This window comes from Meles meles, chromosome 6 (assembly GCF_922984935.1).
Source record: "Meles meles chromosome 6, mMelMel3.1 paternal haplotype, whole genome shotgun sequence".
Lineage (NCBI taxonomy): Eukaryota > Metazoa > Chordata > Mammalia > Carnivora > Mustelidae > Meles > Meles meles.
Genome location: NC_060071.1, coordinates 107,091,578 through 107,116,794, shown reverse-complemented (window position 1 = coordinate 107,116,794; position 25,217 = coordinate 107,091,578). Strand labels below are relative to the sequence as shown.

The window sequence follows — 25,217 nt, the reverse complement described above, 5'->3', positions numbered from 1 at the left end:
AGCACAAGTCTTGGTCTCAGGTCCAGGGCTCAAGCCCCAAGTTGGGCTCCCCTGGGCATGGAGCATACTTAAAAACAAAACAAAAACTGGCACCCTTGAAAAGCTGACGCTACACAATAAAAGGAGAAATTTGATGGCTTAAGTCCTTCCTTTGAAAGGTTGAGGAAAAACAGTCCGATAAACTCTCTGATTTTTGTGACTAAATAGGGAATTTAAAAAGCCCTGGAGGGGCGCCTGGGTGGCTCAGTGGATTAAGCCGCTGCCTTCGGCTCAGGTCATGATCTCAGGGTCCTGGGATCGAGCCCCACATCGGGCTTTCTGCTCCGCTGGGAGCCTGTTTTCTCCTCTCTCTCTGCCTGCCTCTCTGCCTACTTGTGATCTCTCTCTCTCTGACAGATAAATAAATAAAATCTTTAAAAAAAAAAAAAAAAAAAAAGCCCTGGAAACTCTAAGCGCCTCTCCTCCGGAAGCCAAGCTCCTTTCTCGGACACTGGGGATCCTGGGAGTACAGGTGGCTCATACCGCAGTTACGTGGGACCAGGCGCCAAAACCCCATTGCTCCGCCTCTCATCAATTGCAGACCCGCCCATTCATTCCACTCACACCCATCCTTTGAACCGTCCGTTCACCTTTCAATCAATTCAAATATCGCCAGGAGCAAACCAATCGCAAGCCTCTTCGAAGGGAAGAGGCGGGCATTTCCCCGGAAGTGTTGGTTAAAACCCCTCCAATCAGAGGCTCGATGCGGGAAGTTTGAATTTTGCGGAGCTCTGGATTACGGACCTCTGTTCCTGCTTCTGAGGCGGTAGTGTCCTTCAGACCCAAAGGTTCCCTTACTTTTAGTTGAGTTGAGGTTTTACTCCAGAAGCTGTCTCAGGTAAGTGGATGCTGGGGAGCTGGCGGGAGGGAGCGGACCCACTTTGTAGAAGGTCTGGAAGTCTCGGAGGACCAAGACGGTGGGCTAGACGCGCAGCTTAGGGGAGTCTCCTCTAGGACTGTGTTACAAGTCCTTCCTGTAGTTGATGACGCAGCCCTCCAGGAGAGTAAATATTTGTTGCCCTGAACTGTGTGGTAGTAGTCAGCGTTTCGCCACCGGGGCGTAATTAGCCCTTGGGGCGGGGCAGTATTTAGTAGGTACTGCTAAGTACTGTTGGCCCCAACCTTAAATTCCAGTAGCTCTTCTCAGATCCTGTGAAAACTGAAAACACGCCGGCTGAGAACTTCTAGGCAAGCAAGACCAAGGTATTTCTAGATTTTCAAGCTCGAAGAAACTCCAGGAAGTCAAAGAACAGAGCTTAGATGTATGCGAAAAGCCAGGCTGCCTGACCTGGGATGCCAGCTCCATCACCCTTTAGCTGTGCTAACGGGAGCAGTTAATTTACCTCATCTGTATATTATCTGTATACTATCTGTAATACTATCTTTTAGGGTTTAAGTGATTATTAAATATCCCTTTAGTGTTCGTTCTTTCTCCCTCTCCTTCCTTTCTCTGCGGTGTATAATGCTATGCTGTATTTTAAAATAACCAATCATAAGTTTTATTTTTTCTTTAATATTTAGTAAATTCGTACTTAGCAGGAAGTGACAAATCAAATAGTAGAGGAGGATTCTTGAAAAACACAGTCCTTGGGTCCCTGCTGGCCCAGTTGGTAGAATGTGGGACTCTTCACCTCCCTGTAGAGAATTCGAGGCCCAGGTTGGGTGTAGAGTTTAGTTTAAGAAAGAAAGAAAACAAAACCACAGTCCCTTGTCACTGCCCCGTGGCACTTGAAGAAGAATTTTTTTTTAAGATTTTATTTATTTATTTGACAGAGATGACAAGCAGGCAGAGAGGCAGACAGAGAGAGGGGAGGAAGCAGGCTCCCTGCCAAGCAGAGAGCCCGATGCGGGGCTCGATCCCAGGATCCTGGGATCATGACCTGAGCTGAAGGCAGAGGCTTTAACCCACTGAGCCACCCAGGCGCCCCTTGAAGAAGAATCTTATTGGCATTCAGGTCATATGCATTCTTTTTTTTTTTTTTAAATATTTTATTTATTTGACAGAGAGAAATCACAAGCAGGCAGAGAGGCAGGCAGAGAGAGGAGGAAGCAGGCTCCCCATGGAGCAGAGAGCCCAACGCGGGGCTGTCATATGCATTCTTATTTTTAGACTCCATTGATTGCTTTAAATCATGTAACATTTTAATTTGTTGCATTTCTTTTGCAGATTTTTCTTTTATCTGGAATTTTCTGGCAGACTTTCTTAGTTATTCTTGTTGAAGAATATAGTGTGCTTATAACTTTTTTTTAACTTCCTAATGCCTCCTGTTTATATTCTGGACCATAGCTTCCTGGGCTTCCCTTCATCTGTCAAGCAAGTTCCTATTTAGAACTAAGTAAGAAGAGGCGCCTGGGTGGCTCAGTGGGTTAAAGCCTCTGCCTTCAGCTCAGGTCATGATCTTGGGGTCCTGGGATCAAGCCCCGCTTCAGGCTCTCTGCTCAGCGGGGAGCCTGCTTCCCTTCCTCTCTGCCTCTCTGCCTACTTGTGATCTCTGTCAAATAAATAAAAAAACTTAAAAAAAAAAACTAAATAAGAAATATCTTTTGATAATCTCCTTCCCTCTCTTTACTATTACCTACTTATTCCTTTTGTGTGTGTGTGTTTGCGTGTGTATTTTAATGTTTTTATTTTCAAAGACTCTGAGATAGGACAGGAGTTGGATTGAAATCTCATTTTTCAAATAATAAAAATCCATGGAAGTTGGTCTCTTTTTTCCTCTGATAGGATGTCTTCATCACATTTTGCCAGTCGACACAGAAAGGATTTAAGTATCGACATGATTAGAACCAGAATTGCTCATAGGAAATCACTGTCTCAAAAAGAAAACAGGCATAAGGAATATGAACGAAATAGACACTTTGGTTTGAAAGATGTCAACATTCCAACCTTGGAAAGAAGAATTCTTCTTGAATTAGATGAGACATGTCAAAAGCTTGTTCCAGAAAAAGCATGTGTCAAGCCAAGTAAGTAAAGGTCCATTGTAACTTTAAATGCTTTGAAGAGTGAGTAAGATTTGGTTTAATACCTGAGGTTAAGAAAATCCTGAACAGAAGCATGGAGTTTTAAAACCTCATTCTGGGTAACTTGGTATTTTCTACAACTAAATGCTCTTTGTTCAAAAATGCTCTTTGTTACAATGTTTTGTAAAGGCTGTGCAAGTCCCTGGCTAGGCTAAAACCATTCACCTATGGAGAATTATAACACTGTATTATCTATATTGACTAATAGGAATCCTAAAGTTCTTACTTTTGGAGCGTGGTAAGATGACTTGACAAGAGAAATTGATAAGGGGCATTAAAAATAGAACTGATTGAAGAATCCATGAAATAAGGATACCTTATCAATGGGAAGGTTTCTCAGAAGAGCAAAGAATTTACCCTTGCAATTTGCTAAAAGGACTTGGAGTCATTAGAAAGGAAAAAAACCAATTAAAGAAGAAAGGAATGACCTCAACAAAAGATAAAAATAATAAAAGTAGCGTGTCTTAGAAGGCAAGGGATGCTATAGACAAGAAGGAAGAAAACTGGGAAATGACTTTCGAATTTTGCCAACAGGAGCACTGGACCCCTATTTAGTTGCTTTATATAGCGGGCATTAGGAGTTGGATTGCAGTGAAATAAAGCGGGGATAAGTGCTGAGTAAATGACAGAGATAGTTTTTTTAAGAAGTTTTATAGAGAATGAGGGACGCCTGGGTGGCTCAGTTGCCTAAGCCACTGCCTTCGGCTCAGGTCATGATCCTGGGGTCCTGGGATCGAGTCCCGCATCGGGCTCCTTGATCGGCGGGGAGCCTGCTTCCTCCTCTGTCTCTGCCTGCCTCTCTGCCTGCTTGTGTATACTCTCGCTCTCTGACAAATAAATAAAATCTTAAAAAAAAAAAAAAAGTTTTATAGAGAATGAAATGGGATGCTAAGTTGTTTAACTGTTCACTACTTCAATTTTATTATTTCTAGGACCATTGTAATATGTGGTACTTACAAGACTCCCTACATATTCAAGTCAATTCTATAAATGAGAGTGTTGGGCAAAAAGATTTCTTCTGGATTTCTCATGCTTGTGATTCTAAAGGAAAGTGAGAGAAAAGAATTGGATAAAAGTGTTAAAGGATATTGTTTTTGAGATGAGGTGATCCATGCATATTTGAAGGTCAAGGAAATGGACTGGTAGTTGAAGGGGAGAAAGTAAAGAACAACGTCTCTTAGAATTTGGGAGGAAATGAAAATGGGGTCATAGAATGATAGGGGATGGCTTTTCAAGGAGGAACTAGACATTTTTTGTCTGGGAACCAGAGATGTTATGACTCCTAAGTCATCTCCTTGCCTCTTCTCTTGCCCCTTCAAATGCTCTATTCCTTGACCAAAATCTCAAATCAAAGTCTAACCCTTTCAGTATGCTATTAAAATATCTGGTTTATTTTCCATTTGCTATGGACTAGAAGTGGGAGTGAGCCTGGTGTGTTCCAGAGAAAGCAAGTAGGCAAGCATGGCTAGAGAAGAATGAATAAGGGGTAACTCCCACCCCTGTGGAGCCCTCAGGGGACATCATAAGGACTTTGGCTTTTAGTCTGAATGAAATGAGAAGCTATTAAAGGATTAATAGGTGTTTATGTAAATTTGATTTATGTGTTAGAAGCATCACTTTGGCTGCTGTGTTGTGAATAGATTGTAGGGTAGCAAGCATGGCCTTAGGAAAACCCAAGTAGGAGACTATTACAATAATTTAGTTGATGATGGCTGATCAAAATAATAGCATTAAAGATAGGTGGTTGCAATCTGGATAGACTTAGGAGGTTGGACCAATAAGATTTCCTAATGGATTGGATGTAGAGTTGATAAAGAAGAGCAGGATGACTCCAAGGCTTTTGGCAGCACCACTCAGGACACAGTCTTGCCCCAAAAGTTAAACTTGAGTCTAATCAAAATTTTAGATATAATTTCCAGTTTATAGAAAACATGAAGGCAAGAGGAATGAGTAAAAAACATGAGAAAGCAGACAAACAAATATACAGTGAGGACATTCTGTGGGACAACTGACTAACTTTTTTCAATAGAACCATAGCATGAGAAGTAAGGTGCCAATTGCGTTACAAATGAATACAGGTGTGACAAAATATTGATGTTTCTGGAAGGGACATGGATTGGTCAGTGATCTCTCTCTGGCTGGTTGTGTTTGGTCATAAGCAAATCTCTCTGTTTGCTCCAGTGTGGTGTGTAAGTGTTATCTTTTACAGCATCAGAAAGATTGAAATACTGGCAGGGATGTGACCATCGGGTGATCACTGGAGGAAAGAAAACCTAAGAATTGAGAAGCCCGGGTATTAGAAGGGGTCATCAAGATTTGTACTATGAGGGGCACCTGGGTGGCTCAGTGGATTAAGCTGCTGCCTTCGGCTCAGGTCATGATCTCAGGGTCCTGGGATCGAGCCCCGCGTCAGGCTCTCTGCTCCGTGGGGAGCCTGCTTCCTCCTCTCTCTCTGCCTACTTGTGATCTCTCTCTCTGTCAAATAAATAAATAAAATCTTTAAAAAAAAAAAAAAAGATTTGTACTATGATAGTGACAGAGAGTGAGAGTGAGCTAGGAGCTAGAGCCTTCAAGGGACGAGAGGAAACTTGGAGAGCCTATAGAAGACAAGCTGGGGTACTGGATAGTGGGATCTGATGACATGAAATGTAAAGGTGGGATCTTTTAGTGACAAGGAGGAAATCACTGGGAAGCATTGCTGAGAACACCTCCCCTCTTTAGGCCCAGTGATAGCACCAGTGTGAGAGAAAAAAACAGTCAATCGTGTGAGAGGACAGCTGGGGAGAATGTCTTCAGGGAGAGCCAGGTTTCAGTCAGATCAAGAGATGAAGGGAACATTTAGAGAAATTGAGAATCCAGAGGTTTTGTTGCTTAACCGTTTCAGCATCTGTGCTTTTGCATGTTCTGTTCTGGCTTTTTTTTTAAACAATGTTATTGAGGTGTAATTTACATGGCATAAAAAATCTACCTATTTTAAATACATGCTTATTTTTTAGTAAATTTACTTAGTTGGGGTATTTTCATGAATTATTTTTAACCCTTACCCAGTAGGCAAACAGAATCATTCTTCAGAAACTTTTTCAGGTATTCTCTTTTCTGAGGAGCCTTTCCTGGTCTTCCCATAGGGAGGTTTTTTTCTGATTCTCTATTGTGTGCATTCTCCTATTTGTTTCATACTAAACCAGACTGAAGTTGTTCATTTCTCCAGGGTGCTGTGAGCCCTTCAAGGGCAGAAGTTCTTACTTATTCACACTGCCCAAGCATGTCTTGCACATAGCCTCTTCTCCTTCCCAAACCAGTTAAAACAAACAGTATATAGGTGGAAACCCAAGTTGAGCTGAAGAAATTGACAAGTAGCCCTAATATTGGGTATTCGTTAACCTAACACTTAGTGGCTTAAAAAAATTTCAACATTTATTATTTCACACAGTTACTGTGGGTCAGGAATTTGGGTGCAGCTTTAAATGGGTGGTGCTGGAGGACATGGTCAAGATGTCATCTGGGGACGCATCTTGCAGGCTTGACTCAGACTGGGTGATCTCCTTCCAAGATGACTCACTCCCATGACTGGCAAGTTGATGCTGGCTTTTGGCAGGAGACCTTAGAACTTTGTCATGTGGACATCTCTATAGGGCCATTCAAGTCCCCTTAAGATTCTACAAGGCCATTGGCTTCCTCCAGTGCAAACGATCCAAGAGGGGCTAAGGCAAACATTTCAGTGTCTATAATGACTAGTCTTGGGAGTCAAAACCATCATTTCACTGTATGTTGTTGGTTACCCAGGCCAGTCCTGTTGAGTGTGTGAAGGGATGACATGCAGGCATCATCACCAGGAGGTGAGAATCACTGGGGTCAGCTTGGAGGGCGGCTATCATAAAGCACATTAATTCAAAAGTGAAGTAATATTGCTTACTGTGTAGCAAGCAGTTAATAAACATTTGAAAAGACAAAGGCAAAAGAAATACAAATTTTAAAAGAATAGAGGTTGAAATAACTTGTTTGAGTGCTAAGGAATTAACAAAAGTTACTGAAAGCATTTCTTTTTTTTTTTTTTTTTTAATTTTTATTATTTATTTATTTGAGAGAGAGAGAGAGAGAGATCACAAGTAGGCAGAGAGGCAGGCAGAGATGGGGAAGCAGGCTCCCCGCCGAGCAGAGAGCTCGATGCAGGGCTCGATCCCAGGACCCTGGGATCATGACCTGAGCCGAAGGCAGAGGCCCAACCCAGTGAGCCACCCAGGTGCCCCATTGAAAGCATTTCTTAACAGCAGTTGAAGTTAAAAGTTAGACATTTGCTTAACTTTTTTTCTGCAATGTATTATATACTGTGGGTTTTTTCTACCTAGGGTCAGTGAAAACTCTTCTAGGTGATCAACGAAAGCAAATGCTCCAAAAATATAAAGAAGAAAAGCAGCTTCAGAAATTGAAAGAGCAGAGAGAGAAAGCTAAACGAGGAGTATTTAAAGTTGGTCTTTATAGACCTGATATGCCTTGTTTTCTGTTATCAAACCAGACGACTATGAAAGCTGAGCCAAGAAAGGTAAATTTACTATCCATATTTGATGCAGTAGTTCTTTTAACTGGAATTTTCTTTAAGAGATTAAATAACTAGAATAACCACTTCTCCTAACTCTCTTTACTCGTGTGACTGGTTGGTAGGGGGGTGGGAATGACATAATAGTAACTCAGAAGATGAAAATCAGGTCTATTGATGTAGTTTATAGGTTTTGAGATAGGAAAAGAGTGGGCAGAAGTCAGGTTCCAGTGACTGACTGAGGAGGACTGATCTGAGTGGCTGGAGTACTGAAACCCAGCACAGAGGGAGGGGTGATCTAAAGGAAATGGTCAGTGAGTCAGGAAGGATGAAATTTGAACCAGGGCAGTGGGATTTGTAATTTAGGTAGTCGCTGGTGATGTGCTGTTTTAAAGATAACGTATAAAAGATCTTAGACTGTGTACTCATTCCTGATTTAAATACAAATTGAATAACATAAAAACCTATTGAATACTGCCTATTTTCTGGGCTTTACACATCTCATTGATTTATTTAAATGATCTTTGATTCTTTGATTATTATCTGTGTATGACCTTAGGATAAGGGGGAAGGGACCCAAAATCAATACAATAGTGTTTAGGTAGGATGATATTGATAAATATATTCTATAGATCAGAGGAGGGAGAGATTATTTATGTTTGGAGGAACATCAAAGAAGACCTAGATGGGATTAGATTTAAGCTGACTTTTCAAGATAGGATACCAGTCATTGGTCTAAACTATAGACAACTATTTAAAAATGTTAAAAATATATGTAAGGGAAAGCAAATGGACAAAGGAAGAGAGAGAAAGAGAGACAAACAAAGCAGCAGACTCTTACCTCTAAAGAACAACTTGAGAGTAACCAGAAGAGAGGTGGGTGAGGGGAGGGGGTCAAACAGGTGATGGGGATTAAGGAACACACTTGTCATGATGAGCATGGAATGGTATATGAAATTGTTGATTCACTATATTATATACTTGAAACTAATATAACACTGTATGTTAACTATGCTGGAAATAAAATGAAAAACTTAAGGAAACATATATATTATAGTGTGTGTATTGGAAACAAGAGACCCATCATGGTATTAAGTTATAAGATTCACCAATAATTTTTTTTTTTTATTTAGATGGCCACTGTTGAATTCTGGTGGCCCTGCAATCTAGAGAAGGGCCTAATTTCTTTAGCACTAGATTTTCCCTGAGATTTAGGGAAGAAAATGACTTCTTATCTAAGAGAGAAATCTGATTATGTCTAAGAAATTTTACAGAGTTGGGGTGCCTGGGTGGCTCAGTGGGTTAAGCTTCTGCCTTTGGCTCAGGTCATGGTCTCAGGGTCCTGAGATCGAGCCCCACATCGGGCTCTCTGCTCAGCGGGGAGCCTGCTTCCCCCTTTCTCTGTCTGCCTCTCTGCCTGGTTGTGATATCTCTCTCTCTGTTAAATAAATAAATAAAATCTTTTTTTAAAAATAGAAATTTTACAGAGTTGATAAATATCTTGCCACTCTTTAATTAGTCTTTCTCATGCTAGATTTTTTCCACATTTTGTGATCAAGTCTCCATTTTCTTATTGACAGTGGAGAAATGCATAATCATGAGGCTTGAAGGCAAACTGTAAAAACTGGGAGAGTAAGCTATATAGTATCTTTTCATTAAACAGAAAACAAGAGATCCTAATACTCTAGTCTGTTCATCTACCTCCTTCTGAATATATCCAGCGAATCATATTAATGAGGGTTCAAATACCTGGAAAATATGACTTGAAATTTCTTTCAGCTCATTGAGAAATGAGTTTTTCAAAAAATTTTATTTATTTATTTTAAGATTTTATTTATTTATTTGGCAGAGAGAGAGATCACAAGTAGGCAGAGAGGCAGGCAGGGAGAGGGGGAGAAGCAGGCTCCCTACTGAGCAGAGAGCCCGATGTGGGGCTCGATCCCAGGACCCTGAGAGCATGACCTGAGCCGAAAGCAGAGGCTTAACCCACTGAGCCACCCAGGCGCTCTGAGAAATGAGTTTTGAAGCTACTAATTTAAATGTACTTTAAGCCAAGCCAGAACCAGGAAAAATAGGAATTCAAGTTGGCATCTTTTTGCCATGAATGATCAAGGATAAAATTTAACTTTAAAATGGAAACTTTATTTCAAAAGAGACATGAAATTAAACTTTTGCCAATTCATTTTTTTTAACTTTATTTTCTTTGACTGTTTTAAGGCTGTTCCATCTTCTGAACGGATTACAAGGTCAAAGGCCAAAGACCAAATGGAGCAGACTAAGGTAGATTTGACAGTTAGTAAGTAATAGTTACAAAGATGACAAATTGTACTTTTCTTTTCAGAGTAAATTAGTTTTTAATCTAATACCAATTTTAAGTGTGGTGATTACTTTGCTAGAGTTAATAGTACCAAAATCCGTATTATTAATATGGTTACAAAACCATCTTGGCTGCTAAAGAAATACTCACTGAAAATATCTTTGCATGACATCCCTTGTGAGATGTATGCTAAACATTGTGTCACACACCGCCCTCCCTGGCACTGCCTCAGCCTTGTGTTGTGTTTGTGGTTCTGTTGCCCCTCATTTATCCGTTGCTATTTTTATGATGTCTCCCTCCTCTCCCATTTCCCCCTTTTGTAAGTGACCCCTGGGGGGATGGGGTTTGCTCAGTCCTTCTCTCTCTCTCATTCCACTCCTCTTTGGAAGAAGGTCAGGGTAACAGAGATGTGTGGGAGTCTTTGTATGGTTGAATGAATAAAATGACTTGGAAAACTGCCCCCCCCAAAAAAGTGGCAATTTGATTCATTATGCAATTAAATCACATGGCACCTAATCTTTTAAATAGATTAATAATGGGAGTGATGTTCGAACAATCCGACCTGGTCAGAGACAAACTTCTGAAAGAAAAGTGTGGGACAAAGAGAAAAAAGGTAGGAATTTAGCAGTTATTATATTATATATCTTAATAAACTCTGATGTTGCCACAACAGTAATTTAATAAATACAGCAAATATTTGATTTGGTTATTTTTTTCTCACAGTCGCACAGCCCATAATGACCACATCCATGAGAATGACTCGATCAGCCACTCAGGCAGCAAAGCAGATTGCCAGAACAGTCTCCTCTACTACAACAGAAAAGCCAGTTGCAAGAGCTACCAATGGTAAGAACTATTTCTTGATCAGTGACTGTTCTAGGATGGTTTGGTCTTTGAGGCTTTTGGGTTCAGTTTTAAAAATCATCATGTACAACTCTGGATAAGAGGCAAGGAAATAGGAGATTCTAGTTCCAGAGCAGAACAGCAGGCGGGGGTGGGGGAGAAGCAGACTCCCTGCTGAGCAGAGAGCCCGATGTGGGGATCGATCCCAGGACCCTGAAATCATGACCTGAGCCGAAGGCAGAGGCTTTAACCCACTGAGCCACCCAGGTGCCCCTTGGGTTATTTCTTTTTTAATTTTGTGGCGGTTTTGTGCTTTTCTTTATTTTCCTAATTTTCTGTAACAAATAGGTATTTGGTAGTCAGGCAAAAGGTAAAATACCTTGGCACCTTGGTTTTGTTTTGAAAACAGATGACCTATACTTGGCAGGAGATTTCATCTGTTTTTATCTCATTTATTACTCTTTATCAAAAAATCCTTTAAGATATATATTCCTCTTGTTGCCTTTTTTCCTTTTCCAAATTACCTGCTACTTTAAAAGCATCATTTTCTATCGAGTCAAAATGGTTGTCTTATTTTACTTTTATTGTAGATAATGAAACAGAAAGAAAGGCACCAAATCAAGGAAGACCTGCCAAAAAGATAGAAACAAAACCTGACAAGGTAAAATATAAACACCTGTTTATTTCTAGATACTTTGAAAATCTTATTGCTATTTTCATAAAGTTGAAATTAAGCATACCAAACTGTTTCAAGAGGATTAAGCTACATGTGTGTTAATGTGTGTTAAAACGTCTTGAGCCATAAAGAAGCATCAAAAGGATTTACTGTTGTTGTTGTTGTTGTCTTTCAAGTATTATATCCTCAGAGCTTTATAGCTAGAGAAAGCATAATTTGGTTAACGGGAGATAGAGAAATACAATAACGCAGCTGACAGAAACCTTCACACAGAAATTCACTGAGAGATAAGATGGAGTAGGGTGAAATATATTGACTTTGGATTCATTTAGGCATGACTTTGAATATTGTCTCTGCTTCCAATTAGCTAGATAACCTTGGGCAAGTTATGAGTTTGTTTTCCCATCCCTAACATGCAATACTTTACATAAAGTAGTTTTAAGAATGAAACAATCTGGAGCACCTGGGTGGCACAGTCAGATAAGCATCTGACTCTTGGTTTCAGCTCAGGTCATGATCTCAGGGTCCTGGGACTGAGCCCTGAGTCAGGTTCCATGCTCAGTGTGGAGTCTGTTTGAGATGTTTTCTCTCCCTCTCTCCTACTGCCCCTCCTGCTCGTGCTGTCTCCCTCTCAAATAAGTAAATAAAATCTTAAAAAAAAAAAAAGTATGAAATAACCTAAATTTCTTTTTTTAAAGACTTTATTTATTTATTTGTTAGAGAGCACAAGCCGGGGGAGCAGCAGGCTGAAGGTAAAACAGGCTCTCTGCTGAGCAAGGAGTCCCCAGGACCCTAGGATCATGACCTGAGCTAAAAGCAGATGGTTAGCAGACTGAGCCATCCAGGTGTCCCATGAAATAAGCTAAATTTCCAACAGCATCTAGCGTAGAGCCTAGTAGAATCTACAAAAAAGAGCCACCAATTTGAGGACCCAATTTCTTGGCTTATGGTCCAGGTTATAATTCCTTAGCCCCAAAAATAAAAGTTTTGCCGGAGTATAAGAAACCTGCCTAGATTCTCATAAGAATCAAATTTAGCTCCTCCAAGGAAGGCAGTTTAGGATAAACCTTCCTAAGCAAGCAGCTGGATCTCATAGTTCTTCCTGTAAGATTGGTTTCCTCCATAAGGGTTAACCTAGGTTTTTACTTTCACTGCCATGTTGGCCGCAGGGACATTGTCACCCTTAAATTCTTGTCCAGGTTGAAATACTCTGGTTCCCGTTCATATCTTGTCCAAAATCAGAAACACAGAAACTTCTAAAAATTATGTTTAAATGACTACATGAAATGGATGAGGGGAAGTCAAAAGGTACAAACTTCCAGTTACAAAATAAGTAAGTCCTGGGATGTAACATATTACATAGTGACTGTAGTTAATAATTCCATATTGTATATTTGAAAGTTACAAAGAGAGTAGATCTTAAAGGTTCTCATCACAAGAAAAAAACTCTATAACTATGTATGGTATTAACTAGACTTACTGTGGTGATCATTTCACAATATATACAAATAATTGAATCATGTTATATACTTAAAACTAATGTAATATATGTTAATTATATCTCAAGTGAAAAAAAAACAATTAAATTGACTTGAAAAAGAAGATATGCTTCACATTTTATATGGTTCATCTTACTGTGTAACACTGAAAAATAATTTTGCTCATATGACAAGGTTATTTATAATCAAGATTATTTGCAAAAAGGATTTGGTACTTGATAAGAGTAGTCATCTAATAAACATGGATTTCTGATTCTGAAACTATTGTAATTATCAGCATAATCTAAGTAAAAAGAGGTCTGTATTTGTTAGGTGAGTTAATTTTTCCACCTTAGTTTTCATATATTTTAATGTGTTGTAACACCTAAAACCCATTACTTATGCCTATGATGAAGATTGGTTCTCTCTCTTTCTGGATCATAGTAATGGTTTATTGCAGCTGGTCTTATGATTCCTTGTATTCATTTCACTGTGTTTATTTTTGTCTCTTTAAATTATGTTTGTGAGACATATATCTCAGCTTCCACATTTTCAGTCCTGTAAGAATTGGTCAACCATATCCCCAGAAGATGAATTCTCACTCTATTCTGTTTACTCACAACTAGGTCATTTCTTTCAAAGTCAATAGTGAAGAAAATACTTTGGGTTCACAAACCAGTGCAACAAAGAGAATGGATCCAGATGGAATCTTACCAAAGATGGAGAACTTACCTAAGACAAACACTGCAAAAATGAAAGGGAAGAAGTCCTTTGCACCTCAGGATTTTATGTTTCAGCCACTGGATGGCCTGAAGACCTATCAAGTAACACCTATGACTCCCAGAAGTGCCAATGCTTTCTTGACACCCAGTTATACCTGGACCCCCTTAAAAACAGAAGTGTAAGAATGTAATGTTAATAATGAATTTCTTGCAAAGATGGGTAACAAATGCTTTTCTTAGATTTAGCCTGTGCTTTTTAAAAGTTCTTATTTAGTTTATTTACTTGTAAATAGTGAAAATTTGGTTTTTAAAAAAATTCTTCAGAAGGCTACAATAATCTATTTGACAGTTTTGCTATTTCCTGTGCATTGTTATTAACATTATTTTGACAGTACAATTTGTGTTTTGTTGCTTTTAATAAATGACTATTTTAACACTTAGAAATAAAGTTTTAGAAAGAAGTAATTGCTATAATACTGTAGCTCAGACATGGGCTTTTGTTTGTGGTTTTTCGCTGAGAATTACTTTAGAAAAATTACCTATAAAGACAAAAATGATTAACTTGCAAAGTGAGGGGCAGGGCTTACAGTGGGATCACTTGGAATCTTTAAAAGGCAAGATTGTTTTGCAGACTGGCTGTTGGCAAATTTACTAGAAACTGCTCAGCAGCAGTGAGAGTATTAAGTGTTTGTTCCACTAAGAGATCTTCAAATCTTTAGATCTCATTACAATTAGTAAAGATGGGCATCCCCACTATATAGATGTTTAAATTTTTCTGCTCTGGAATGGATATATATATATATATATATATATATATATATATATACACATATATATATATATATACACACATATATATATATATTTTTTTTTTTTTAGATTTTATTTATTTATTTAACAGAGATCACAAGTAGGCAGAGAGGGAGAAGGAAGCAGGCTCCCTGCCGAGCAGAGAACCCGATGCGGGGCTCGATCCCAGGACCCTGGGATCATGACCTGAGCCGAAGGCAGAGGCTTTAACCCACTGAGCTACCCAGGCGCCCCCCAGATATATTGTTTTTAAAATGACCATACTTCTGGGGCACCCGGCTGGCTCAGTCAGAAGAGCCTGCAACTCTTGATCGTGGAGTCATGAGTTCAAGCCCCACGCTGGGTATAGAGATTAAATAAACAAACTTTAAAACACTATACATTTCTATTTTTATTTCAGGTTTTTAAAAAGCAATGTAATTTTGAACTCCTTCAATTAGATGTATAGGATTCATGCTTCAAGAAGTATATTTTTGCTCTTGTTTTCAGCGATAAGACTCAAGAAGTGGCAAAAGAAATTTTGGCTCAACAATGTAAAACTTACTCTGTGCGGAGAGTACACCAAGATTCAGATAAACTACAGTGTCCTTTGGGTTCTCTAACAGTTTGGAGTAAAGGTATGGTATTTTAGTTAAATGTTTACTTGCCTTCTGGATTTATCAGAGATTTGTTTTCGAACCCCACAAGGTTAGAAGAGATGGGAAACATGGGGAAAGACATCTGGGATTAGGAATGCAGACTGAGAAAAAGGAGAAAATAAATGTAAATTTGAAGAGATGAAATCATTGAGACCTTTTAGAGGAGATTGTTAAATGAAATCATTGAAGCAGAAATAAAACGTTAAAATTCAACTACAAAAGAATGGAAGGATTTTTAAAATTTGCCTTTTGTAGGGAATGTCATTTTAAAAATGCTTCTTTGAAATCTGTCATGTTTTCTTTGTAGAACATGTCTTAAATAAAGATGAGACTACTAAAAATTCAAATGGCCTTACAATAAAAGAAGTCCCATCACTTGAAATAAATGAAGATCAGGTATCTCAGTCCTACCATGATGTGCCATATTTCAGGTTCGTCCATGTGTTCCTAGTGAAGAATCTGTATTAATGTGTAGATATTTAAAACCGAAATTAAACTACTTTAACCTTGATGTAATAGATAAATTAGACTCTGGGTGATTTTCACTTGGTTTTTAAAATATATTTTTTCAGTAGCTAGTATTTTCTTTCATGTGTTTTCTAATTTGAAAGGTAGAAAAAGGTACAAGTGAGAAGCCCTTTCTCAACTGTCTCCTAACGCTGCAATTCAAACCTTCCATGGAGGCAAGTGTTATTCATGCTTTGTGAAAACTTTCAGAGATAGGTAACATATATAGAGAGACAAACATACTTTTTTTCCCTTTTTTTATACAAATAATAGCTTACTATTCTGTTTTCATTTAATGTTTATTGTAGGAGACATTCCATTTTAATTCTTAAAGAGCTTTTTCATGTTGTTGTTTTGTTTGTGGGTGTGGGTATGTGTGTGTTTAGTGACCACATAGTATCCAATTATGTGGAGGAACCACAATTGACTTAATAGTAAATTGCTGTTGCTGGTTATTTACATTGAGTTCGGGTCTTTTACTAATATACTCAGGGCTGCAAAGAACAACCTTGTATATTTTCCAATTCTCTCATGTGAAAATATGTAACGACCTCAATTTACATTCCCTTCAGCAAGGTATGAGGAGTTCCTACCTTTTCCTACTTCCCTCCCTCCGCAAAAAAAAAAAAAAAAAACCAAGTTAATATTTTATAAAAGAAGAATAGTGGGAGATGGTAGGAAGCTCTTTTGCCTACCAAATCATGAGATAGGATTACTTTTCTCCAACTATGAAGAGTGAAAATTAACATCCTCTTTGGGAAACCTCAACCATGTCACCTACAGACCTTGGAAACAAATCAGAAGACTGCATTTGGAGAAAGGCCCCAACATTCCACATTACACAGGAAATGATTTAATGCCACTATTTTTTTAAAGCTTTTTATTGTGGAAAATTTTAAACATATATGAAAGTGTAGGGACTTGTACACTGAACCCCCATCACTCATGGTCAACCTTGTCTCATATTTATTCCCATATACTTTTGACTGAAGATATTTTAAAAATATCCCAGATAATCATATCACTTCATCCATAAATATTTTTGTCGGTATTTTTCAAAGTTAAAGACTCCTTTTAACATAACTGTAATACTTATTGTGGTTAACATAATCATCATAATTACTTGATGTCATAAAATATCCAGTCAGCATTCAAATTTTCTAAATTATAGTTCACGTGCAGGCATGCACACATACATGTTTATGTATATGTTGCTATTTTTTTTTTTTTTTTTTTTGAGAGCAAGCATGTGTGCATGCAAGCGAGGGGCAGAGGGATAGGGAAAGAGAATCTTAAGCAGGCTCCAGCACAGCGTGGAGCCTCATGCAGGGCTCATCTCACAACCCCAAGATCATGACCTGAACTGAAATCAAGAGTCAGACCCTTAACTGCTTAAGCCACCCAGGTGCCCCATGCTATTATTCTTGAATGAACATAGCAAGAACATTCTCATACCTTTTCCAATATAATGTTAATAATTTCTTGAGCTTTGCCAATTAAGTAGATAAGAAATATTATCTTGCCTATAGTCTCAATATTTATTCAATTATGAATATCTTTTTATATGTTTGAAAGCCACTTCAATTATTTTTAGAGCACAAAATTTTAGAATTATAAAGGATTTTAGCAATTTAGCTAGTCCATTGTGTTTTCAACTATGAGACATTGAGATAATAAGCAATTTACCCAACTAAATAATGTCAGATCTAAGCCAGTTCTCTTTTCTTGTAAATTAAGTCATTCTCTGTCATGCCACTGGATATGAACAGCTAAAGTTTTCTTCTAGGAAACAAAAACTATCCTCAGTTTCTCCTGTGAGGATGCTTTTCAGAAAGAAACAGATTACGCTTACCTTAGGCCAGTGTTTCTTAACCTTGGCACTGTTGACATCTTAGACAAGATAATTGTTGTGGGGACCATCTTCTGCGTTGTAGGTGTTTGGTAACATCCTTGGCCCGTAGCGCTCCTCCAGTTCATGACACACAAATGCCTCTAGACACTGTCAAATGTGTCCTAGAGGACAAAATTGACCCCCGTTGAGAACCACTGCCTTTGGAGTGGAAAGCAAAGCCTAATAATTATAGAGAATCAGTAAGGCTCTATCATTGTAATTTCATACTTAACAGTTTTTAGCTTCAACTTACTCTTGAGAGTTGGGTTGGACTTAGCTCCATGGACAGTAACAAAGAACCAATAACAGGAAAAGTAAGGAACATCTGATTGTATAAAGTCTTTAAAAAATAAGAATGGAAGAAATTGGAAATACTAGCATGAAAAGTGGCTCTTGGCATTAACCATTTGGGTACGTTTTAGGTGTAGAAAGAGGGACAGAGTGTATCAACTTGGATTTGTGGATTTTAATGTATCACAGTTCAGAAAGTCAGCATCAACTCTGAAAAATTAACATTATGACTATCTTTTAAACCTTCCTAATGTTACGTGTGTCAGAATGTGAATACTTAGGTACTAATATAAGGAGCATTTAATAAAACTGAAATGTATGTCATAATTTTAGAAATATTCTTCAGTCAGAAACTGAGAAATTAACTTCGCACTGCCTTGAGTGGGACAGGAAGCTTGAACTGGACATTCCAGATGATGGTGAGGGAACATTTATATTTTTTTGTTTTAGTTTTGGTTTTTAAAATATGGTTATATTTATCCAAAAAGATCTAGGGTTATCCAGCTGAACTGGTTACATTGTTATTCAAAGCAGCAAGAATTTTTCATATCTCAACATATGTTTGCTAATATCTCTGTGCTAAAATGGTACACGATTTCAAAGATTTAAGTAATTAGGATATTGATTGTTATTCCTGAAAATTAGACATTTACCTATTATTCGATTGATATAACTATGAGTGGCATTTGTAACTGTTATTGTCTAATCAAACATAAATATTTTTCTAAATGAAAATTACCTAAATTACCTAAATGAAAATAATATGGAACAGATTTTCAGGAAAGTTCCTTAATCTTACTTATTTGGGGAAGCTGTTTAGAAAAAAAAATCATTTGTATTTTGTCAGTGTGAAGTCTTTCATAGATACTGATGTGTGATGAGTTGTTTGTGATTGAATTCTTATTAAATACAAGGAGAGTGCTCTTGATTGTGCAACAATATGTATGAGAATGAATATTACTAATTTTTAGCAGGAATTGAAACAGATAGTGAATGCTCAGTATTTGTAAAATAAAGTTTTGTAGTGATATTTTTTGTTTTGCCTGAAGGTAAGAATTTGATTCTATAAGCCTGAGGTTATTTACTTTGAGGTCTTCTTATCAGCTGGTAGGCTGGCAATAAAGGTCCAGTTTTGTCCTTTAACTTCAAAAACCTCATATTTCCTTTAGCTAAAGATCTCATTCGCACAGCAGTTGGGCAAACAAGACTCCTTATGAAAGAAAGGTTCAAGCAGTTTGAAGGACTGGTGGACAATTGTGAATATAAACGAGGTGAAAAGGAGACTACCTGTACAGATCTGGATGGATTTTGGGATATGGTTAGTTTTCAGGTATGTAGTTAAGCATTTTCTGTGTATTAACTCTGTGGGTCTTTTTGAAAATGGAGTTAGTAAAAATAAAATGGGGATAATTGGGGCTGATTTTAGGTACCTGTAATATTAAATGAGGTATTAGATAATATCTTTATAAACTGTAAAGTACTGTCTAAATTTTAAAGATTGATTGATTGATTATATTGCAGGAAAGAGCACAAGTGGTGGGAGGGGTAGAGGGAGAGAGAATTTAAGCAGACTCCTCACTGAGCATGGACCCTGTCGTGGGGCTCGATCTTACAACCCTGAGATCATGACTTGAGCTGAAACCAAGAGCTGGATTCCTAACTAATTGAACCACCTGGGCACCCCAGTACTGTCTAAATGTTATAACGATGTCCACTTCTTTCCTATGTTGTCAGGGTGATTTCCAAAAGGTTTGGAAATTGAGATTATATTGAACTGTTGCATAGACTTCAATGACTATATTTGAGAAAAATGAACAAATTTAGTCTTTACTAGTTAAGATCAGCTAGCAATTACTGAGTTCTTACTATGTGCCAGGCATCGTGCCAGGAGTTGACGAACAGGTACATTCTCTCTCCCAGAGAAGTTTGTAACTTATTAGAGAGTCAGACACAACATATAACTGCACTCTAATGTACGTACATACTCTAATGTAATGTATGAGAGGGGGACTCACTAGGAAGATCAGGAAAACTATGAGAGGACATGACACTTTCTATAGCTTTTTGACCTTAACTTAGAGATTAACATACAAAATACTATTTCAGGAACCAGTAGCCAATAATCATTAGATATTTGAGGAAAGCCTCAAACCTGAGGGGAAAAAACAAGTTAAAGCACCCCAGAAAGAAAGCTTTTTGGTTGGAGGAAATGAGAATAATAAAGGAGAAAATAACTTTTAAATGCAAATGTTAGTATTCTCAAAGAGACCAGACATTTCCTCTGCCGAATAAGAGCAGCTATTAAAAAAGAACATTCCAAGAACAACAAAAATTATGCTTTGAAGTTAAAAACTATGGGAGCAGAAATATAAGATTCTATAGAAAGTTGGAATAGGAAGTTAATGTCTGAGGATGCGGAATCCTAGGAAAACTCATATGCTGTTGATGGGAAAGTAAAATGTTATAATCACTTTGGAAAATAGCTTGGCAGTTTCTTAAAAAGTTAAATGTAAATTTACTATATGTCCCAGCAATATCTAGATATTTACCCCATGAGGAATGAAAACAAATGTCCACCCTAAGATTTCTGCGTGGATATTCACAGAAGATTATTCATCACCAAAGTAGAAACAGTCCAAGTGTCCCTCAACTGGTGACTAGAGAGTGATGTATTTATACAATGAAATGCTCCTTAGCAGTGAAAAGCAACGAAGTACAGATACATGTTACAACATGGAAAAACCTCAAAAACATCATGCTAAGTGAAAGAAGCCGCATACGAAAGACTATATATTGTATTATTGTATTTAATATCAACTGTCCAGAAAAGGCAAATCCACAAAGAGTTACTTGTTTGGGGCTGGGAGTGGGAATGGGGATTGACCAGCACATAAGAAAGAAGATCTTTTATGCTAAAAATGTTCTACATTTAGATTGTGGCAATGGTTGCACAACTCTGCCAATTTACTGAAAATCACTGAACTGTGCATTTAGAACTGGTAAATTTTATAATATTAGATTAAACGTCAAAACAGTTCTTAAAGGAAAAAAAAAGTTCCCCCAGAGCTAACTTGAAGAGGCTCCCAACAGCCGAAGCTGGGAAATGATCAGTAGATGATAAACAATATGAAGACCTCAAAAATCTTCAAATATATCAATTAATATAACACTAAAAAACACAAAATAACTGGCTGCTTTTAAAGGATGGTAATGAACCAGCTCATTATTTTTTTTATTATTATTTTTTTTTTTAAGATTTTTTTTATTTATTTATTTGACAGAGAGAGACACAGCGAGAGAGGGAACAGAAGCAGAGGAGTGGGAGAGGGAGAAGCAGGCTTCCTGCTGAGCAGGGAGCCTGATGTGGGGCTCGATCCCAGGACCCTGGGATCATGACCTGAGCCGAAGGCAGAGGCTTTAAACCACTGAGCCACCCAGGCGCCCCTTATTATTATTTTTTAATATGACAGAGAGAGATCACAAGTAGACAGAGAGGCAGGCAGAATGAGAGGAAGGGAAGCAGGCTCCCTGCTTAGCAGAGAGCCCGATGCGGGGCTCAATCACGACCCAAGCCGAAGGCAGAGGCTTTAACCCACTGAGCCATTGAGGTGCCCCAAACCAGCTCATTATTATGAAAACTGGTAAATATATAAAAACTGGACATAAACCAACCCATCATCCTGACTTCCTAGACACAATTCACATCTGGGCTGTAAGAAATGGACATTATTATGTTTTCATCCTTTTTTCTCTACTGAATCATTTTTGCTTTTCATTTGTTTAGTCTTTCTGTGTCTATCAACAGTTCAGCTCTAAAGTCTGTATAAACCTCCTTGACACAATTTAAAAAGCAAAGAAGTCAGGTATTATATTTAGTTCAGCTTCCCAGAGCCCAGTCTCACAGAGCCCTATGTCCTCCTGCTCCAACCTCAACTACAGCTTCCTAACTGCACACCTCAACTCACCTCAGCCCCATTCCCATAGCCCCCATCTGGAGATCAGTCCCACCTCCCGCTTCTTGGTTTACTCCCTCATTTTTTGTGATATGTTCTCACTTGGTTTCCTAAGAAAAGGAACATGAGGGTAAAATTTGAGACTTTGGGTGTCTAAAAACTGCCTTTTCACCCTCACACGTGATTGCCTGGGTACAAAACTCTGGGTTGGAAGTTATTTTCCCTCAGAGGTTTGAGGGCATTTTCTCTCAGCTTTCAGTGTTTCAGTGTTGCTGTTGAGAAATCCAAGGCTATTTTGATTCTTGACCCTTTATATAAAATTTGTGGTTTTTTTTTTTCAAATTAAGTTGGGTGGCTCTAGATCTGAGAACTCTTTCTGCCTAATGTCAGCTAACAGATTTTCCTATGTTTTCTTCTAAAAGTATTGTAGTTTTAGTTCCACAGTTTGGTATCTGATTCATTTGAGTTCATTTTTGTGTATGATATAGGTAAAAATCTAAATTCATCTTTTTTCTGTGGATATTCAATTTCCCCAGCACAGTTGTTGAAAAAACTATCGTTTCCTCATTGAAGTAATTGACACATTCGTTGAACATCAGTTGATCATAAGTGTAATCCTGAGTCTTTTTGGAACTTACATTTTTTCAAGAGAGAAACTGAGAATACATATGTGTATTTATGCGTAGTAGGGGAATATGGGCATGTTTGCTAAACTGTTGACGGTGGTGACCTCTTTGGAGGCGATTGGAAATACCAGATGGATAAGGATCATACACTGACATCACTGACGCCATCTTTGGCCCCCTATCTTGTTTATGTCTGCACAGTGACCTCTCTCGGAGCTATGTGTTTTAGACCCAATGGAGGTTAATGTAAGCCCTGACTGGAATGTGGGAAGGCTTGTTCTGATCTTCCCTAAAGTGACACACAGAAGGCACTTCAGATAACTAGAAGAGATAAGGATCATACCAGGAGGATTAGGGTATACATCCTCATTCTGCTAGTGGATATGTTGCTTGAATCTTTTAAAATGACATTGTGTCAAGAGAATGAGAAGGCAAGCCACAGACTGAGAGAAAGTATTTGCAAAAGACATTGTGTTTAAAAATTTAAAAAAAAAGAAGAAGAAGAAGAAATATTGTGTTCTGTGTTCACCTTTTATAATTTAGGAAACAAAACATAAAATATCTCCTGCATTTAATGGTCAAAAATAAATTAGGAGGGTTCTTCATATTTGACCCTTTTTATGTAGATATTGGAAGCTTGTAAAACCAAAAATAACAGCAATTTACCATAAGAATTCTTTTTTAGGGGGACACCTGGGTGGCCCAGTAGGTTAAGTGACTCATGTCATGATCCCAGGGTCCTGGGATCGAGTCTTGCATCAGTCTCACATCAGGAGCCTGCTTCTCCCTCTGCCTGCCACTCCCCCTGCTTGTGTTCTCTCTCTCTATTGAATAAATAAAATCCTAAAAAAAAAAAAAAAAAAATTCTTGATTTGAATACTAAATTGAGAATGACTTAGTTTAAATTATATGCCACCAGTCCAAGTCCATTCTCAATTTTTTTTGAAGCTTCAGTGGTTAGCTTTAATCTGATAAACTTGTACTTTATTTATTAACAGATAGAAGATGTAAACCAAAAATTCAACAATTTGACCAAACTTGAGGAATCTGGATGGCAGAACAATAATAATATAAGCAAAAAAGTTGTTCGGGTAAGTTTGTGGTTTTAGATCCAAATTTCTCATCCAGACTCTTCTACTTTAACAAATTTTTATTTTTAAGCTTTAAAAACATTTAGCTTCAGATTTTTTATCTTTTTCAAATAAAGTTCCATGTATTAATTACAATGTCCTGATTGCCTTTGAAGAAAGAATAAGGAAATGGTCAACACTAAGTTTAGTGTTATTTCTGGAGGGTGGGAGGGGCCGTAATTGAACTGGGACACCTAGTGGGCTTCTAAGTTACCCAACAGTGGGTATCTGCATGTTTGTTTTATACTGCAAACTGTGCGTCTCCATTTTGTTGTAATTATAATAGTAGTACTACATAATTCATATAATGTGTAGTCTGCGCCAAGTACTGTTCCGTGTATTTTACTTGTGTAAACTCATTTAATCATCACAATGATCCTGTAAAGTGGGTTCTGTTCCCCATTTTACAGCTGAGGAACCTGACAACCCGAAATTACTTGCCAAAGGTGGAGCTGGGTTTCAGGGCCAGACTTTCTCGTTCCAGAATCTGTTTCTTAGTCAGTAGGCTGTGCCACCACTCTTTTATGTAGTCTTTTGAGTGATCTATTTCAAAATGAAAGAATTCTTAAATAGCGGAGAGGAACAAATGGCTCTTTAGAACTTCTATCTTCTTCCCTACGCTTTATCTTGTAAATTTTCTTATTTTCTGTAACATTTGCTTTGTTAACATGATACATTTCCATTCTTGTCTCTTTGTTTCTAGTAATGTTTTGAACTCAAATGTTCTTGGGCAGATGGATGCTTCTCAACCCACTTTGCGTGTTGCCAGTTTTTCTTTATATTCTAGAAGACCTTTGGTTTAGAATCAGGTTTCTAAATTGGGTATTATTATGTAATCCAAATAAGATCTGTTTTAAATCCTATCGTAGGAGTTTAAGGTGGTAGAATATTAAAAGAACCTATTACAGTGTCATTTTACTAATGAAGTCTCTTGACAGGCGACTAAATTAAACGAATGGATTTCATATCTGTGAAACAGGGAAGAAAACTGGAATATTTTGAAGCCACTGTGGGTATTTCTTATTGAGTACCTGGTGCTGGAAACATGAATGTCAACAGTGCTGCAGATAATGTCTGTGTCAGTATGACATTCAGTCAGAGCCTTGTAATTCTGTCCCTCATCACCAGGTGTCTCTGTCTCCTCTTGCTTTATTCCACAGGCTGCTGTTAAGATTATGGGACAAATAAACTAAAACTATTACCTACACTTTGATACCCTTCCCTCTGACCTCTTCTTCATTGATCTCTCATTTCATCATTTAGCCTTGTTTTCTCCTTTCCCATCAGTTTTTAGACATGTTTAAGGGTCTAAATTAGTTGGATTAGAATTTATCTTTATTTCCATTAAAGAAAAAAACATCTTGTGATATTCCCAACTCCTAATCACAGACAATCTTCTAGAAAAAGCTGTCTATACTCTGTTGCTACTATGTTGGTTCTCACTTCTCTCTCCAACTCACTGCAATTCAGCTTCACCTCTCTCTCTGCCTCTAGAACAGTTATCACCAAGGGTATTGGCTCTCTAGTCACTGAATTATTAGATACTTACATTTAAAATCCAACCCCCTGCAGGATTAAATGTGGTTGATTCCCTCCTTCTTGAGATTATATTCTGATTCTCCTCCTGCCTCTGTGCCCATTCTTCAGTCATGTTTGCAGTTTGGTTTTCCATTTATCCCTTACATGTTTGTGATATCCATATTCCTACCTCAACTCTATTTTTTTTCTTCCACATTCTCCC

At 37.9% G+C, this 25,217-nt stretch overlaps 1 protein-coding gene across 1 annotated transcript in view; it reads left to right on the top strand.

Moving 5' to 3' along the window:
* Window positions 1-747: 747 nt before the first annotated feature.
* DLGAP5 (DLG associated protein 5) overlaps window positions 748-25,217 on the top strand; it is a 38,078-nt gene continuing 13,608 nt past the window's right edge. Inside the window, exons 1-13 of the mRNA XM_046008967.1 lie at window positions 748-877; window positions 2,765-3,003; window positions 7,407-7,600; window positions 9,812-9,874; window positions 10,440-10,524; window positions 10,635-10,757; window positions 11,345-11,415; window positions 13,535-13,809; window positions 14,930-15,057; window positions 15,386-15,509; window positions 18,101-18,186; window positions 18,937-19,097; window positions 23,345-23,437. Of these exons, the coding sequence (XP_045864923.1) occupies window positions 2,766-3,003; window positions 7,407-7,600; window positions 9,812-9,874; window positions 10,440-10,524; window positions 10,635-10,757; window positions 11,345-11,415; window positions 13,535-13,809; window positions 14,930-15,057; window positions 15,386-15,509; window positions 18,101-18,186; window positions 18,937-19,097; window positions 23,345-23,437 (1,641 nt within the window). The 5' untranslated portion in view covers window positions 748-877; window position 2,765. The remainder of the gene's footprint in view (window positions 878-2,764; window positions 3,004-7,406; window positions 7,601-9,811; window positions 9,875-10,439; window positions 10,525-10,634; window positions 10,758-11,344; window positions 11,416-13,534; window positions 13,810-14,929; window positions 15,058-15,385; window positions 15,510-18,100; window positions 18,187-18,936; window positions 19,098-23,344; window positions 23,438-25,217) is intronic.